This window comes from Tursiops truncatus, chromosome 7, assembly GCF_011762595.2.
Source record: "Tursiops truncatus isolate mTurTru1 chromosome 7, mTurTru1.mat.Y, whole genome shotgun sequence".
NCBI classification, from domain to species: domain Eukaryota; kingdom Metazoa; phylum Chordata; class Mammalia; order Artiodactyla; family Delphinidae; genus Tursiops; species Tursiops truncatus.
Genome location: NC_047040.1, coordinates 110727514 through 110745901, shown reverse-complemented (window position 1 = coordinate 110745901; position 18388 = coordinate 110727514). Strand labels below are relative to the sequence as shown.

Below are 18388 nucleotides of genomic sequence, written 5' to 3'. Positions count from 1 at the left end.
AGCACCAGGTCTTAGTTGCAGTGTGCGGGATCTTTAGTTGCGACATGGGAATGATCTTTTAGTAGTGGCATGTGTGCGGGATCTAGTTCCCTGACCAGGGATTGAACCTGGGCCCCCTTCATTGGGAGCGTGGAGTCTGAGCCACTGGACCACCAGGGAAGTCCCGTCATGTTCTTTATTTTTTTAATAGAGTGTCAAACTTTATTGACTGCAACTTGGAGAACCAATTTTAATATATTCCCGGTGGTTTCCAAATCGTAGTTTTCAAAATTGAGGTATAATTGACATGCAACATTTTATTAGTTTCAGGTATGCAACATAATGATCTGTATTTGTATATATTGCAAAATAATCACTGCACTAGGTCTAGTTAAAATCTGTCACCATAAAGAACTCTTTTTCTTGTGTTGAAAATTTTTAATACATACCCTCTTCGCAACTTTCAAATATGCAGTATAGTATTATTAACTATAGTCACCATGCTGTATATTATATCCCCATGATTTATTTATTTATTTATTTAATTTATTTAATTTTTGGCTGCATTGGGTCTTCGTTGCTGCACGTGGGCTTTCTCTAGTTGTGGTGAGCGGGGGCTACTCTTTGTTGCCTTGTGGGGGCTTCTCTTTGCGGTGGCTTCTCTTGTGGAGCATGGGCTCTGGGTGCATGGGCTTCAGTAGTTGTGGCTCACGGGCTCTAGAGCGCAGGCTCAGTAGTTGTGGTGCACGGGCTTAGTTGCTCAGTGGCATGTAGGATCTTCCCAGACCAGGGCTTGAGCCCGTGTCCCCTGCATTGGCAGGCGGACTCTCAACCACTGTGCCACCAGGGAAGCCCCCAAGATGTCCTTGTTTAATGGCAGAATAATATTCCATTGTATATTTGGACCACATCTTCTTTATCCATTTGCTGATGGACACTTAGGTTGTTTCCATATCTTAGCTATTGTAAATAATGATGCAGTGAACATGGGGATACAGATCTTTTTGAGTTAATGTTTTTGTTTCCTTTGGATGAATACCCAGAAGTGGAATTGCTGGATCAACTGTTAGTTCTATGTTTAATTTTTTCAGGAACTTCCTTCCATTACTGTTTTCCTTTTTGGAGGCACCAATTTATATTCCTGTCAGCTGTGTATGAGGGTTCCCTTTTCTCCACATCCGTGCCAACACTTGTTATTTCTTGTCTTTTTTTTTTTTTTTTTTTTTTTGCGGTACGCAGGCCTCTCACTGTTGTGGCCTCTCCTGTTGTGGAGCACAGGCTCCGGACGTGCAGGCTCAGTGGCCATGGCTCACGGGCCCAGCCCCTCCGTGGCATGTGGGATCTTCCTGGACCGGGGCACGAACCCGTGTCCCCTGCATCAGCAGGCGGACTCTCAACCACTGTGCCACCAGGGAAGCCCTCTTGTCTTTTTAATAATAGTCATTCTAACAGGTGTGAGGCGATACCTCATTGTGGTTTTGATTTGCATTTCCCTGATGATCAGTAATGTTGAGTATCTTTTCATGTGCCTGTTGGCCATCTGTATTTTTTCTTTGGGAAGTTGTTTATTCAGTTCTTCGGCCCATTTTTTAATCAGGTTATTTTTTTGCTGTTGAGTTGTATGAGTTCCCTATATGTGATTTGCAAATATTTTCTCCCATTCAGTAGGTTGCCTTCTCATTTTGTTGGTGGTTTCCTTTGCTGTACAGAAGCTTTTTAGTTGATGTAGTCCCACATTTATTTTTGCTTTTATTGCCTTTGCCTTTGGAGTCAGATCCAAAAAATCATCACCATGACCAATGTCAAGGAGCCTATCACCTTTGTTTTTTTCTAGGAGTTTTATGGTTTCAGGTCTTACATGTTTAATCCATTTTGAGTTAATTTTTGTGTATGGTATAAGATAGTAGTCTAGTTTCATTCTTTTGCATGTGGCTGTCTACTTTTCCCAGCACCATTTATTGAAGAGACTGTCCTTTCCCCATTGTATTCTCTTGGCTCCTGTGTTGTAAGTTAATTGACCATATACACTTGGGTTTATTTCTGGGCACTCTCTTCTGTTCCATTGATCTGTGTGTCTGTTTTTATGCCAATACCATACTGTTGTGATTACTTTGTAGTATAGTTTGAAATCTGGGAGCATGATGCCTCCAGCTTTATTCTTCTTTCTTTGGCTATTTTGGGTCTTTTGTAGTTTCATACAAATTTTAAGATTGTTCTGTTTTTGCAAAAAATGCCATTGGAAGTTTGTTAAGGATTGCATTGAATCTGTAGATTACTTTGGATAGTATGGACATTTTAACTATTCTTCCAATCCATAGCTTGGAATATCTTTCCAGTTATTTGTATTTTCAGTTTCTTTCATCAGTGCCTTATAGTTTTCAGTGTACAGGCGTTTCACCTCCTTGGTTAAATTTATTCCTAGGTATTTTATTGTTTTTTTGTTTGTTTTTGTTTTGCTTTTTAATTTTTATTTTATATTAGGGTATAGTTGATTTACAGTGTTGTGTTAGTTTCAGGTGTACAGCAAAGTGATTCAGTTATACATACACATATATCTATTCGTTTTCAGTTTCTTTTCCCATATAGGTTATCACAGAGTATTGAGTAGAGTTCCCTGTGCTATACAGTAGGTCCTTGTTGATTATCTGTTTTATATATAGTAGTGTGTATATGTTAATAATTTATTGTTTTTGATGCAATTGTAAATGGGATCGTTTTCTTAATTTCCCTTTCTGAACGTTTGTTATTAATGTATAGAAACGCAACAGGTTTCTGTATGTTGATTTCGTATCCTGCAACTTTACTGAATTCATTTATTCTTACAGTTTTTTTGTGGAGCCTTTAGGGTTTTCTATATATAATATTCTGTCATCTGCAAGTAGTGACAGTTTTACTTTTTCCTTTCCAGTTTGGATGCCTTTTATTTCCTTGTCTAATTGCTCTGGCTAGGCCTTCCAATAGTATGTTGAATAAAAGTGATGAGAGTGGACATCCTTGTCTTGTTCCTGATCTTAGAGGAAATGCTTTCAGTTTTTCACCATTGAGTATGATGCTAGCTATGGGCTTGTCATATATAGCTTTTATTATATTGAGGAATGTTCTCTTTATACCCACTTTGTTGAGAGTTTTTATTATAAATGGATGTTGAAATTTCAAAATTGTATTTCTAATGGGCCTATATCTTTTCAGCAGGCATACGGCTATGGTCCATACAGTGGTGCATACCCGCCAGGAACTCAAGTTTTCTATGCTGCAAATGGGCAGGCTTATGCTGTACCCTACCAGTACCCATATGCAGGTAACTTATGCCAGCCTTTCATTCCTTGTTTCTCTTCATTTAGTGAGTAGATCAATAAAGCCTGAAGAATTTTTATTTCTCAATTTAAGGTGAGCTATGTTTCTTCTGGTTAGACTAGAAATCACTCCACTACTTAAAAAAAAAAAAAATCATTATATATCTTCACACTGCTTCACAAAAGTTAGAGTGGGCTTGATTTTTAAAACTTCACTATTGTATCCAGATTCATCCCCAAGAAGAGAATTTGTACTTACTGAAATTCATTTACATTAAGAAGCAACCAAACTAAGAGACCCATTTTAAGGGATAAAAGGTAATCTTTCTCTTTTTTTTCCTTCTGGTAATATCCTTCAAAAATTATCACTACTTAGGTGTGATGTTCCATTTTGCAGGTGAAGTAGAGGCCTGGGAGGGCTTATGTTTATTCTGGGCTTTTAATGGGTTCGTTTCATCTTCCACCTCACCCGAAACAAGTTGTTAGGTATGAATGACTGGCCTGTGTAGGAGGCATCAAGTCCTAGGTGCAGCATGGTCAGGGGAAGTCTACAGGGTGGAGGTGCAGGAATATGCTGGCACCTACAACCAGGGCAAGAGGGACCAGAGCTACGTGCCTGATGGCCTGAAGAGTGAGGCCACACCCAGACCCCAATGAGCAGGTGAAGTCAGGCAGGGGCAGGTCACAGTGGATATTGCCTGTCAGAGCGACACACAGGAGAGTGAGTTGGTGAATAGACTGGAATGGGAGCCCAGAGCTTTCCAAGAGATTAGAACTCTAGGTGGCTGTGAGCAAACCTAGCACAGTGCCTTAACGCAGAAGCAGTAGAAGGAGAGTGTGTTACCAGAAGGGTGTGTGGTCACTGATATTAATGCCGCAGAGAAGCCAAGGGGGCTGCCACGGGGTCTCTGGATTTGGCCGGCCCCAGACTCAAAGTGTCCTTTTGGTTAGTGGTGGTTACTTTGGTTTCTCATGCATTAGCACCTAATACAAGAGAGTTTCTCCTGTTATCTGTGTCTGGAATCTGATGCAGTGCACTCATCTAGCATAGACTGAAGGATTCTGCCTTGCTTGATTTTTTTTTTTTTCATGTCAAGTTGAAAACTGATAAAATAATGATGCTGAAAAATGAACTATCTGTCTATCCTCTAATCCTAGCACAACTATTTTTGTTTGAATTATTTTCCCCATGTACAATAATTGTTTCATCTTTGTTATCTTACATTACTTTTTGCATTCTATTCTCATTTTATCAATAAAATTTTATGTATTTTGTTCAGAGTGCTACATAATCTTCTTAAGTATTTTTTTTTTTTTTTGCGGTACGCGGGCCTCTCACTGTTGTGGCCTCTCCCGTTGCGGAGCACAGGCTCTGGACGCGTAGGCTCAGCGGCCATGGCTCACGGGCCCAGCCGCTCCGCGGCATGTGGGATCTTCCCGGACCGGGGCACGAACCCGTGTCCCCTGCGTCGGCAGGCGGACTCTCAACCACTGCGCCACCAGGGAAGCCCATTAAGTATTTTTAATGATTGCATACTGTCATGTGGGGTGATGTATTATTAGTTAAGCCTTTACTTTTTTCTTTTCATTTTTACTATCGTAGATATTGCTTTGAATATTTCTAATCATTTTCTCTTTCATTCCTGTTAAATATGTCTTAGAATATATTTCTGATTTCTCTATATTAAATTAATATGTCAAAGGGCAAAAACATTTTTGTTTCTTTTGATACCATTAAAAAATTATAAAAGTTTTCAAACATACAAAAGTAGAGACAGTAAATGAACCGTCAAATTTGCCTGTTACCAGCTTCAACAGTTACCACATCTTGTTTCACCTGTACCTTCTCTCCCCACCTCTGGATTGTTTTGAGGGAAATTCAGACTTTATATCATTTCATCTGACAGTATTACAGTAAGTCTTGATACCATTTACCAAGTTAATTTCCGGAATAGTTCATCAGTTTATAATGCTACTAGGAGTTAGTGATGTACTGGTTTCTCTGTAGTCCCATAAAGATTACCTGTTGTTGTGCTCTGAAAGGTTTTTTTTTTTTGTGGTACGTGGGCCTCTCACTGTTGTGGCCTCTCCCGCTGCGGAGCACAGGCTCTGGACGCGCAGGCTTAGCGGCCATGGCTCATGGGCCTAGCCGCTCCACGGCATATGAGATCTTCCCGGACTGGGGCACGAACATGCGTCCCCTGCATCGGCAGGCGGACTTTCAACCACTGCGCCACCAGGGAAGCCCTGAAAGTTTTGATAAGGTCTTAACATGGAGTCAGGTTGCTTTAGTTTACATTTGTATGATGACTGGCAAAGATAAACATCGTACAGTTGTTTACAAATTAGATTTTCCCTTGTATGAATTATTTTTTTCCCCATTTATTTTGGGGTTGGTGGTCGGTTTTTAAGCCCTAGCCTAATCGTCTGATGAGAACCAGTCTTTTATTCAGCCCCTAGGCCACAGACTGGGATCCCAGCTGTTTCTAATTCTGTACAAAAGCAGAAGTTCTGTGCTTGTGCTTGTGAAGGGAATTTCTGTACATAGGATTCCATCCTTGCCTTTGACTTCCATGATGAAAAAAGAGACAGCACACTTGGGGCCACCTGAGAATACTTGCTACTGAGGGCTGAGTGCAGTCCATAGGCATTCGGCATATGTGCTGTGACCAGCTAGCAGGGTGCTTGCTGTGGAAGGGCTGCTCAGTAGTGGTCGTCCCACTGCAGCATCGTGCTGGTAACCAGACAGGAGCTCTTCAGTCAGCCTGTCTAATACTCCGGTGCTTTGCCAGCTTCATGACACACTGCCTTGCGGTGTCCATAGAGGCCCTGGTCGTGAGAGAAGGTTAAAGTCCTTCTCTTTAATATGATTGGGGACTGGTGGCCGGGCAGCCAATTTAAAAGTGCTCAGAGTGCTGTGTACACACTATAAGTATTCTGTTTTAATTTTCCCACGTTAGTGGACATTTGTTCAGCTGTCTCTTGTTGTGGGCTTGAGGTCTTTGGTTTGAGTTGGCTCCTTTGGTTAGAGTCCTCTGTTTCTCTCTTACAGAGGTGGTACTCATGTGACACATAATTGCACTACAGTTTCCAGGGCCAAGTCTGAGAGCAGACCTCTAGATTTTGTGATTCATGGTGTCTCCTCCCCCATCTTTTATTGTTTACTCAATTCGTTGGTTTGATGATAATTTGTAAAAGTTACTTGCCTTTATTTAGACTTTCCTAAAGTATCTAACTTAATTGTCATAGAAACAGTATCTGCCTTTTCTACATTTGTGTTTTGATCATTTATGTAAAGTTTAGTTAAATTAGATAATTAAAATAAGTACAACTTGGAAATGTCCCTAGTTGACTTTGTTAAGGACTTAGCTCCTGGGACTTCCCTGGTGGCGCAGTGGTTAAGAATCCGCCTGCCAATGCAAGTGACACGGGTTCGATCCCTGGTCTGGGAAGATCCACGTGCTGCGGAGCAACTAAGCCCGTGCGCCACAACTACTGAAGCCTGCGTGCCTAGAGCCTGTGCTCCACAGTAAGAGAAGCCACCGCAATGAGAAGCCTGCGCACCACAACAAAGAGGAGCCCTCGTTCGCCGCAATTGGAGAAAAGCCCGCATGCAGCAGCGAAGACCCAATGCAGCCAAAAATAAATAAATAAATAAATTTATTTTTTTAAAAAAAGGACTTAGCTCCCTGGTAGGAACAGAAGAAGTTGGCTCCTGGGCATGCATTGAGGAGATCCCTCTGGGGGTTAACGGAGGGAATGCAGATTTAGATTTTTCAGGGGATCTTTTTTTTTTCTTTTTTAAAATGTGGATTAAACATTTTTTTTTTACATCTATATTGGAGTATAATTGCTTTACAATGGTGTGTTACTTTCTGCTTTATAACAAAATGAAACAGTTATACATATACATATGTTCCCATATCTCTTCCCTCTTGTGTCTCCCTCCCTCCCACCCTCCCTATTCCACCCATCCAGGTGGTCACAAAGCACCGAGCTGATCTCCCTGTGCTATGTGGCTGCTTCCCACTAGCTATCTACCTTAGGTTTGGTAGTGTATATATGTCCATGCCACTCTCTCACTTTGTCACAGCTTACCCTTCCCACTCCCCATATCCGCAAGTCCATTCTCCATTGTATACATGTGCCACATTTCTTTATCCATTCATCTGATGATGGACACTTAGGTTGTTTCCATCTCTTGGCTATTGTAAATAGAGCTGCAATGAACATTGTGGTACATGACTCTTTTTGAATTATGGTTTCCTCAAGGTATATGCCCAGTAGTGGGATTGCTGGGTCATATGGTAGTTCTATTTGTAGTTTTTTAAGGAACCTCCATACTGTTCTCCATAGTGGCTGTACCAATTCACATTCCCACCAGCAGTGCAAGAGTGTTCCCTTTTCTCCACACCCTCTCCAGCATTTACTGTTTCTAGATTTTTTGATGATGGCCATTCTGATGGTGTGAGATGATATCTCCTTGTACTTTTGATTTGCATTACTCTAATGATTAATGATGTTGAGCATTCTTTCATCTGTTTCTTGGCAGTCTGTATATCTTCTTTGGAGAAACGTCTATTTAGGTCTCTGCCCATTTTTGGATTGGGTTGTTTGTTGTTTTGTTATTGAGCTGCTGCTTGTAAATTTTGGAGATTAATCCTTTGTCAGTTGCTTCATTTGCAAATATTTTCTCCCATTCTGAGGGTTGTCTTTTGGTCTTGTTTATGGTTTCCTTTGTTGTGCAAAAGCTTTGACGTTTCATTAGGTCCCATTTGTTTATTTTTGTTTTTATTTCCATTTCTCTAGGAGGTGTGTCAAAAAGGATCTTGCGTGATTTATGTCATAGAGTGTTCTGCCTATGTTTTCCTCTAAGAGTTTGATAGTTTCTGGCCTTACATTTAGGTCTTTAATCCATTTTGAGCTTATTTTTGTGTATGGTGTTAGGGAGTGTTCTAATCTCATACTTTTACATGTACCTGTCCAGTTTTCCCAGCACCACTTATTGAAGAGGGTGTCCTTTATCCACTGTACATTCCTGCCTCCTTTATCAAAGATAAGGTGACCATATGTGCGTGGGTTTATCTCTGGGCTTTCTGTCCTGTTCCGTTGATCTATATTTCTGTTTTTGTGCCAGTACCATACTGTCTTGATTACTGTAGCTTTGTAGTATAGTATGAAGTCAGGGAGCCTGATTCCTCCAGCTCCGTATTTCGTTCTCAAGATTGCTTTGGCTATTAGGGGTCTTTTCTGTTTCCATACAAATTGTGAATTTCTTTGTTCTAGTTCTGTGAAAAATGCCAGTGGTAGTTTGATAGGAATTGCATTGAATCTGTAGATTGCTTTGGGTAGTAGAGTCATTTTCACAATGTTGATTCTTCTAATCCAAGAACATGGTATATCTCTCCATCTATTTGTATCATCCTTAATTTCTTTCATCTTATGTTTTATAAGATGTCTTATAATTTTCTGCATACAGGTCTTTTGCCTCCTTAGGTAGGTTTATTCCTAGATATTTTATTCTTTTTGTTGCAATGGTAAATAGGAGTGTTTTCTTGATTTCACTTTCAGATTTTTTCATCATTAGTGTATAAGAATGCCAGAGATTTCTATGCATTAATTTTGTATCCTGCTACTTTACCAAATTCATTGATTAGCTCTAGTAGTTTTCTGGTAGCATCTTCAGGATTCTCTATGTATAGTATGTCATCTGCAAACAGTGACAGCTTTACTTCTTCTTTTCCGATTTGGATTCCTTTTACTTCCTTTTCTTATCTGATTGCTGTGGCTAAAACTTCCAAAACTATGTTGAATAAGAGTGGTGAGAGTGGGCAACCTTGTCTTGTTCCTCATCTTAGTGGATATGGTTTCAGTTTTTCACCATTGAGGACGATGTTGGCTGTGGGTTTGTCATATATGGCCTTTATTATGTTGAGGACAGTTCCCTCTATGCCTACTTTCTGGAGGGTTTTTATCATAAATGGGTGTTGAATTTTGTCGAAAGCTTTCTCTGCATCTGTTGAGATGATCATATGGTTTTTCTCCTTCAATTTGTTAATATGGTGTGTCACGTTGATTGATTTGCATATATTGAAGAATCCTTGCATTCCTGGAATAAACCACCCTTTATCATGATGTATGATTCTTTTACTGCGCTGTTGGATTCTGTTTGCTAGTATTTTGTTGAGGATTTTTGCATCTATGTTCATCAGTGATATTGGCCTGTAGTTTTCTTTCTTTGTGACATCCTTGTCTGCTTTTGGTATCAGGGTGATGGTGGCCTCGTAGAATGAGTTTGGGAGTGTCCCTCTGCTATATTTTGGAAGAGTTTGAGAAGGATAGGTGTTAGCTCTTCTCTAAATGTTTGATAGATATCGCCTGTGAAGCCATCTGCTCCTGGGCTTTTGTTTGTTGGAAGATTTTTAATCACAGTTGCAATTTCAGTGCTTGTGATTGGTCTGTTCATATTTTCTATGTCTTCCTGATTCAGTCTTGGCAGGTTGTGCATTTCTAAGAATTTGTCCATTTCTTTCAGGTTGTCCATTTGATTGGCCTAGAGTTGCTTGTAGTAATCTTTCATGATCTTTTGTATTTCTGCAGTGTCAGTTGTTAGTTCTCCTTTTTCATTTCTAATTCTATTGATTTGAGTCTTCTCCCTTTTTTTCTTGATGAGTCTGGCTAATGGTTTATCAATTTTGTTTATCTTCTCAAAGAACCAGCTTTTAGTTTTATTGATCTTTGCTATCGTTTCCTTCATTTCTTTTTCATTTATTTCTGATCTGATCTTTATGATTTCTTTCCTTCTGCTAACTTTGGGGTTTTTTGGTTCTTCTTTCTCTAATTGCTATAGGTGCAAGGTTAGGCTTTTTATTCGAGATGTTTCCTGTTTCTTAAGGTAGGATTGTATTGCTATAAACTTCCCTCTTAGAACTGCTTTTGCTGTATCCCATAGGTTTTGGGTCATCGTGTCTCCATTGTCATTTGTTTCTAGGTGTTTTTTTATTTCCTCTTTGATTTCTTCAGTGATCACTTCGTTATTAAGTAGTGTATTGTTTAGCCTCCATGTGTTTGTATTTTTTACAGATCTTTTCCTGTAATTGGTATCTAGTCTCATAGTGTTGTGGTCGGAAAAGATATTTGAAACAATTTCAGTTTTCTTAAATTTACCAAGGCTTGATTTGTGACCCACGATATGATCTATCCTGGAGAATGTTCCATGAGCACTTGAGAAAAATGTGTATTCTGTTGTTCTTGGGTGGAATGTCCTATAAATATCAATTAAGTCCATCTTGTTTAATGTATCATTTAAAGCTTGTGTTTCCTTATTTATTTTCATTTTGGATGATATGTCCATTGGTGAAAGTGGGGTGTTAAAGTCCCCTACTATGAATGTGTTACTGTCGATTTCCCCTTTTATGGCTGTTAGTATTTGCCTTATGTATTGAGGTGCTCCTATGTTGGGTGCATAAATATTTACAATTGTTATATCTTCTTCTTGGATCGATCCCTTGATCATTATGTAGTGTCCTCCTTTGTCTCTTCTAATAGTCTTTATTTTAAAGTCTATTTTGTCTTATATGAGAATTGCTTCTCCAGCTCTCGTTTGGTTTCCATTTGCTTGGAATATCTTTTTCCATCCCCTAACTTTCAGTCTGTATGTGTCTCTAGGTCTGAATTGGGTCTCTTGTAGACAGCATATATATGGGTCTTGTTTTTGTATCCATTCAGCCAGTCTGTGTCCTTTGGTGGGAGCATTTAATCCATTTACATTAAAGGTAATTATCGATATGTATGTTCCTATTCCCATTTTCCTAATTGTTTTGGGTTTGTTATTGTAGGTCTTTTTTTCTGTTGTGTTTCTTGCCTAGAGAAGTTCCTTTAGCATTTGTTGTAAAGCTGGTTTGGTGGTGCTGAACTCTCTCAGCTTTTGCTTGTCTGTAAAGGTTTTAATTTCTCCATCAAATCTGATTGAGATCCTTGCTGGGTAGAGTAATCTTGGTTGCAGGTTTTTCTCCTGCATCACCTTAAATATGTCCTGCCACTCCCTTCTGGCTTGCAGAGTTTCTGCTGAAAGATCAGCTTTTTACCTTATGGGGATTCCCTTGTGTGTTATTTGTTGTTTTTCCCTTGCTGCTTTTAATATGTTTTCTTTGTATTTAATTTTTGATAGTTTGATTAATATGTGTCTGGGCATGTTTATCCTTGGATTCATCCTTTATGGGACTCTCTGTGCTTCCTGGACTTGACTAACTATTTCCTTTCCCATATTAGGGAAGTTTTCAACTATAATCACTTCAAATATTTTCTCAGTCCCTTTCTTTTTCTCTTCCTCTTCTGGAACCCCTATAATTTGAATGTTGGTGTGTTTAATGTTGTCCCAGAGGTCTCTGAGACTGTCCTCAGTTCTTTTCATTCTTTTTTCTTTATTCTGCTCTGCAGTAGTTATTTCCACTGTTTTATCTTCCAGGTCACTTATCCGTCCTTCTGCCTCAGTTATTTTTCTATTGATCCCATCTAGAGTATTTTTAATTTCATTTATTGTGTTGTTCATCGTTGCTTGTTTCATCTTTAGTTCTTCTAGGTCCTTGTTAAATGTTTCTTACATTTTGTCTGTTCTATTTCCAGGATTTTGGATCATCTTTAGTATCATTATTCTGAATTCTTTTTCAGGTAGACTGCCTATTTCCTCTTCATTTGTTAGGTCTGGTTTTTATCTTGCTCCTTCATCTGCTGTGTGTTTTTCTGTCTTCTCATTTTGCTTATCTTACTGCATTTGGGGTCTCCTTTTTGCAGGCTGCAGGTTCGTACTTCCCATTGTTTTTGGTGTCTGTCCCCAGTGGGTAAGGTTGGTCCATTGGGTTGTGTAGGCTTCCTGGTGGAGGGGACTAGTGCCTGTGTTCTGGTGGTTGAGGCTGGATCTTGTCTTTCTGTTGGGCAGGCCCACGTCTGGTGGTGTGATTTGGGGTGTCTGTGGACTGATTATGATTTTAGGCAGCCTCTCTGCTCATGGGTGGGGCTGTGTTCCTCTGTTGCTAGTTGTTTGGCATATCGTGTCCCACACTGTAGCTTGCTGGACATTGAGTGAAGCTGAGTGCTGGTGTTGAGATGGAGATCTCTGGGAGATTTTTGCCGTTTGATATTACGTGGAGCTGGGAAGTCTCTTGTGGACCAGTGTCCTGAAGTTGGCTCTCCCACCTCAGAGGCACAGCACTGACTCCTGGCTACAGCACCAAGAGCCTTTCATCCACACGACTCAGAATAAAAGGGAGAAAAAGTAGAAAGAAAGCGGGGGGGGAGAGAGAGGGAGAGAGAAGGAGAGAGGGAGAGAGGGAAGGAGGGAGGGAGGGAGAGAGAGAGAGAGAGAGGAGAGAAAGAAAGAGGATAAAATAAAGTTATTAAAATAAAAAATAATTAAGAAAGAAAATTAAAAAAAGGCGTATAGAACCCTAGGACAAATGGTGAAAGCAAAGCTATACAGACAAAAAAAAAAAAATCTCACATAGAAGCATACACGTACACACAAAAAGAGGAAAAGGGGAAAAAATCATAAATCTTGCTCTCAAAGTCCACCTCCTCAATTTGGGATGATTCGTTGTCTATTCATGTATTCCACAGATACAGGGTACATCAAGTTGACTGTGGAGCTTTAATCCGCTGCTTCTGAGGCTGCTGGGAGAGATTTCCCTTTCTCTTCTTTGTTCGCACAGCTCCCGGGGCTCAGCTTTGGATGTAGCCCCGCCTCTGCGTGTAGGTCGCCGGAGGGCGTCTGTTCTTCTCTCAGAGAGGATGGCGTTAAAGGAGCCGCTGATTCGGGGGCTCTGGCTCACTCAGGCCGGGGGAAGGGAGGGTTACAGAGTGTGGGGCGTGCTGTGCGTTCTCCCCTGGAAGTTGTCCCTGGATCCCGGAACCCTGGCAGTGGTGGGCTGGACAGGCTCCCCGGCAGGGAGGTGAGAGTGACCTGTGCCGCGTCTCGCACCCGTCTCTGGAGTTCGTTTAAGCAGCCCTCTTAATCCCCTCTCCTCGTGCACCAGGAGACAAAGAGGGAAGAAAAAGTCTCTTGCCTCTTCGGCAGGTCCAGACTTTTCCCTGGACTCCCTGCCGGCTAGCTGTGGTGCACTAGCCCCTTTCGGCTGTGTTCACGCCGCCACTCCGACCGAAGCCCGAGCCTCAGCTCCCAGCCCCGCCTGCCCCGGTGGGTGGTGAGCAGACAAGCCTTTCGGGCTGGTGAGTGCCGGTTGGCACCGATCCTCTGTGATGGAATCTCTCCGCTTTGCCATCCGCACCCCTGTGGCCGCACTCTCATCCGCGGCTCCGAAGCTTCCCTCCTCCGCCACCCGCAGTCTCCGCCCACGAAGGGGCTTCTAGTGTGTGGAAACCTTTCCTCCTTCACAGCTCCCTCCCACTGGTGCAGGTCCCGTCCCTATCCTTTTGTCTCTGTTTTTTCTTTTTTTCCTTTTTTGCCCTACCCAGGTACGTGGGGAGTTTCTTGCCTTTTGGGAGGTCTGAGGTCTTCTGCCAGCGTTCAGTAGGTGTTCTGTAGGAGTTGTTCCACGTGTAGATGTATTTCTGGTGTATCTGTGTGGAGGAAGGTGATCTCCGCGTCTTACTCTTCTGCCATCTTCCCCCTCTCCTCTCCAGGGGATCTTTTAATTAGGTCAGCTTACAGGTTCCTACTGTATTACATTTCACTAGTTGGAGTTGCCTAATTGAAATTATTTAAATTTCAAGGCTGTGATAGTGAATGCTACAGTTCACCAGTTTTGTAGTTTAAACATACTGCCCTCAACCCCCGTGTGCCTCACTTTTGCCTGTCTATAAAAGAGGGATAACAGGAAGCTCGACTCATAGGGTTCTTGTGAGGATTAAGTGAGTCAATGAATGTAAATACTTGTAATACTATAAGTGCTTAGACTAGTAAGCACTTGTAGATGTTAGCCTTTAGTGTCACTGTTGGTTTCACCTCCATTCTTCATCTACGTGGACATATCACTATTGGATTAATCTGTTTCCTAGGGTTGAACTGCTAAGGGAATAGTGGGTCAAGGAGGAAAGTTAACACTATATGTGAGCAATTTTAAAGCTAATTAGCTATTGGACAATATATTGTGAAGCATAGAAGAGAACAAGCAATACATTTCCAGTTGTAAACTCTAATTGTGCAAATAAATTTGTTTAAAGTTTGCTTTTTAGAAGTTTTCCCCCTAGCATAAATATTTTTCCCCATAAAGACATAAGGTTAAAAATGAAGAGCAGGTTAGGTTAGCAGATTAAAGGTTTAATTTAAAAACGGTTTGCATGAATACTAAGAAGCTAACTAACTTCTAGGTGGGTTTTTCTTCTTAGCTGTCAGTGGGGATTCTTGACTCTCCCATTGTCTCTAGGCTCTGTGTGTCTCCCACACTCCTTGTCTGCCTGCCATCCTGATGAGCAGAATGTGCGGGGCTGAAGTGGACACTGGAGGCTGGGGGTTGCAGCTCCATTAGGATTCTGCTCTCTGCAGTGTCTGGGACTGTGGACCTTGGGAAGCTGCGCATCTTGATTTTCTCTTAGTGCCATCTTAGAAATGGAGGTGTCCTCCTTACTTGGCCAAGTCCAGTCACCTTCGCCTGTGGTGGAGGAGAGCTGGGGAGCACTCACTGCAGTCACCCCACCAGCACTCCGAGGGAGGGGTGCAGTGCATGGAGAAACCTCTGGAAGGGTCCCAGTCAAGTGAGCCATCTTTTTGAGTGAATGTGGGACTTCACAAACTGCTCCTATTTTTTCCTTCTTTTCTAGGACTTTATGGACAGCAGCCTGCCAACCAAGTCATCATTCGTGAGCGGTATCAAGACAATGACAGTGACCTGGCGCTGGGCATGCTGGCTGGAGCAGCTACAGGCATGGCCTTAGGGTCTCTGTTCTGGGTCTTCTAGAGTCCTTGGAACCTGGATGTGCATAGCTTCTGATACCCTGTGTGCAATAATATAATTTGCAGGGCATTTCTGTTTGTTACAAATGTTTTTAATAATAGTTTTAGTAGTTCTTTTGAAAGTAGTGACATCATACTTATAACTAATCCATATATGTACCATGGAGAAGGCTTTGGAGTGCTGTTAAAACGTGGACTATTTGGGGGCACTGGCTCATTCTAGGAGTTTTTTTATGGAACTCTCAGAATACCTTATTTGAACACACCTGTTTGGAAAGGGCATTTTCCTTTTAGAGTTAGGCCTTAGTGCTTAAGGGGTAGTTATTTTAGTGTTACGCGAGTAACGTCGTGATGTATGAGTGGTGAGTGATTGTGGCAAGAAGAACTGCAGCTGTTTTGGTTTAATGCCAGACTTTGAAACCTCAGACCAGACCTGGATGCACGTTACTTCAGGAGTCGTAGGCTGGAACCTTCCTGAGGCAAAGGTGTGATACCGCCCACAGCCTCTGGGGCTCTGCAGGCTTCCAACAAAACCGACTGCTTAGGATGATGGGCGGGATGGCAGATCCCCCGCTTTAAAATGATGCTTTTCATTTTATTTTTACTAGTTTGTTTTTGGTAGTGATCTTGGAAAACATCCCAAATTAGGAGTAGGCTTGAGTCTCAGCGTTTTAGGGCTTTATCATTTAAAACTTGAACAAGACAAAACAGTTACAAACAAGTGTGTAGAGGTAGATTTGCTTTATTCAGAGGCATCATGTTTTAAGTGTTTGAGTATTTTTATTGCCACTTCAGCCTACTTATAGCTTATTTTTCTACTTGTTGAGAAAGTAATATTAAGAGAATGGTGAGGAAAGTGGAATGAGAGCCATAGTTACAGTGTTACTGTTTCAGGGGATTGGGCTGCACTGAGGGTCCTCTTTCCCACCCTTCTGAAGGCTGCTAAAGAGCCCGTTTCCTGTCCTTTGCAGGACTGGGGCACTGTGGCTGTCCCTGAGCATTGGGGTGCGTGGAGCCCTGGTGGTGGCATGGTGGGGGAGACTCAGGTTACAGATGGGAGTTGCGGCCTAAGGACATGAATGACCTGCTCAGGGGTATTACTCCATCTGACCAGGACACTGGCCTTGTTTTCATTCTTGACTCAAATGTCACAGAGAAGCTTAAAACCATTTAATTTGAGCCCCAACTATGTGTGAAGCTCTGGAAGACTTCGTACATTTTTCTTATTTCTTTATTTACGTAAATTTTAAAACATCAGTTATTCCAGTTTTCTGTCCTGCATGCTTTTAAAAATGTACTTTTACAAAGGCAGTTTAGCGCATTGAAGGTCTCTGCTCCTGTACTCCATGTGACCCGATTTTCCATAAAATACACTCCTAGTAGCACAAATTCCGTTTTTATTCTATGTGGGCAGTTACATACATAGTCTTTTGTTTCACTGATCAACCCACTCCATCTCTAAGGCAGACTTAAATAGATCTATCTCCGTATGAAACCAGATGCCAAATGAACTTTGTGGTGACCACAGGTGTGTTTTCCTAGCCAATTCTATTGCACTTGTTGACACTGGAGAGTCTGTTTCCAGCTGAAAAGAAGTATACTTGGCTGTCATCTCTTTGGATGTTTGACATGGTGGAAAGTTGCCAGATGTGATGTGTGACGACACTGGTTTAATGGTTAACAATGTTGCTTTAGTTATTTTACATCGTATGTAGTAAGAATGGTTCTTTTCAGGTGGTAATCATTATTCGAGCTGTATGTTTTACTCACAAAATACTAAACTCAGTTTTTAATGTTGCATCATTTTGAACTTGGAGTTACTGGAACCACCGGTACTGAGTTACGTCAGTGAAACGCCCTTGAAGCAGATGGTCTCCTTGTGTTTCCCTGGCTTCCCTCTGACAGAAGGGGGAGAGCTATGGACTGAAACTCGTGCACACGTGTGCCCCCCCATCTTCAGTCCCTGTCCCCAGCGGGGCCAGTCCCACTGGGCAACTGTAGTTGAGTCTGGAAGTTCACTGTCACTAGTGACTTGATCCTGAGAGGAAATGCATACTCTGTATAAAGATGGGCTGAGATACTTCATTTCCCTGGCCCCAGCTCTCATAGATGCTAGCGCTTAGGTAATCCTAAATCAAGAAGGTGAGTTGGAAGGAACTTGTTCAGGTTTAGTCAGTATTTTACTTCCATGTGTACTTTTAACTGGTTGGCTGTTGACATTGCACACATGCCAGTTGGCTTGTTTCTTAGCTCTGTTCTTTTAATTCCTTGAGTTAAATTCAGGGTCTTAGATGTAAAGAGAAGGGAGAGACCCGTGGTTGTTTCAGATCATCATTCATGAAACGGGCCAGACCGGGACACAAGATCTGGATCATGGGAGAAGTTCCTGCCATTGAGACAGAATGACCCACATTTATTTTCTACATTACTTGTGATACTGTGTGATCTTTCTCCTTCCCAAGTTTATGTAGACACCAGCATGGGATGCGGTTCCATTTTTTTCTCCTAGGGTTGATCTTTTTTTCTGATTGCTTGCCTGTCTCTAGAATTCTGTTGTGTCCTCAGAACCTATTTTTCCCTGTATATGCAAATTGTATGTTTATAAGTGAAAATGTTAATACATTAAATGATTGTTAACCTTAAAGCATATTTCATTGACTTCTATTGTTTTTTTAAAATTCAGTTTATTTAAACTATAAAGATAAAAACGATTCATGCGTTTCTCCCATCCCCCACCCCCTCGCTCTGACAACCATGAATCTGGTTTTGTTTTTTTTTTCATTTATTTTCTAGTAACACAGTCAGCTTTTTCTGCTGCATCACAGGCAATAAGAATGCCTTTTATTGAGCATTCCATAAGTGCTAGGGAATGTATTGTCACATCAGAAAACAATAACTTATTAAATTCCTATATTAACTCCATAAGGGATGTATTATCCAAGTTACTCTGGATGAAACTGAGGCTCAGAACTTAAATTCTTTTCTTGGGAGCGCACAGGTAGTAAATGAAACAGATGTATATCTGATATTAAAACATATTCTTTTTCCCTGTGACACGTGTATATGAGAGTAATTTCCACAAGAACATCGCAGGGGTCAGTACTTCTAGGATGACTATTAAAAAACTGACAGTACCTTCCTCAACCAGGTCTACTTGGCCTTGTGGGTTCAGTAACTTCTCCAATATCTTTGGGTACACGACTTTGTG

General features: G+C 41.3%; 1 protein-coding gene across 4 annotated transcripts in view; it reads left to right on the top strand.

Annotated features, from left to right (window-relative positions):
• Positions 1-17829, top strand: part of PLEKHB2 (pleckstrin homology domain containing B2) — a 49193-nt gene extending 31364 nt beyond the window's left edge. For 2 of the 4 annotated variants that reach the window (XM_019931813.3, XM_019931814.3), the window contains exons 7-8: positions 3169-3277; positions 15048-17829. In XM_019931813.3, the coding sequence (XP_019787372.1) occupies positions 3169-3277; positions 15048-15184 (246 nt within the window). In that variant the 3' untranslated portion in view covers positions 15185-17829. The remainder of the gene's footprint in view (positions 1-3168; positions 3278-15047) is intronic. The other 2 variants (XM_019931815.3, XM_019931816.3) reach the window with 2 other exon arrangements.
• The last annotated feature ends 559 nt before the right edge of the window (positions 17830-18388 follow it).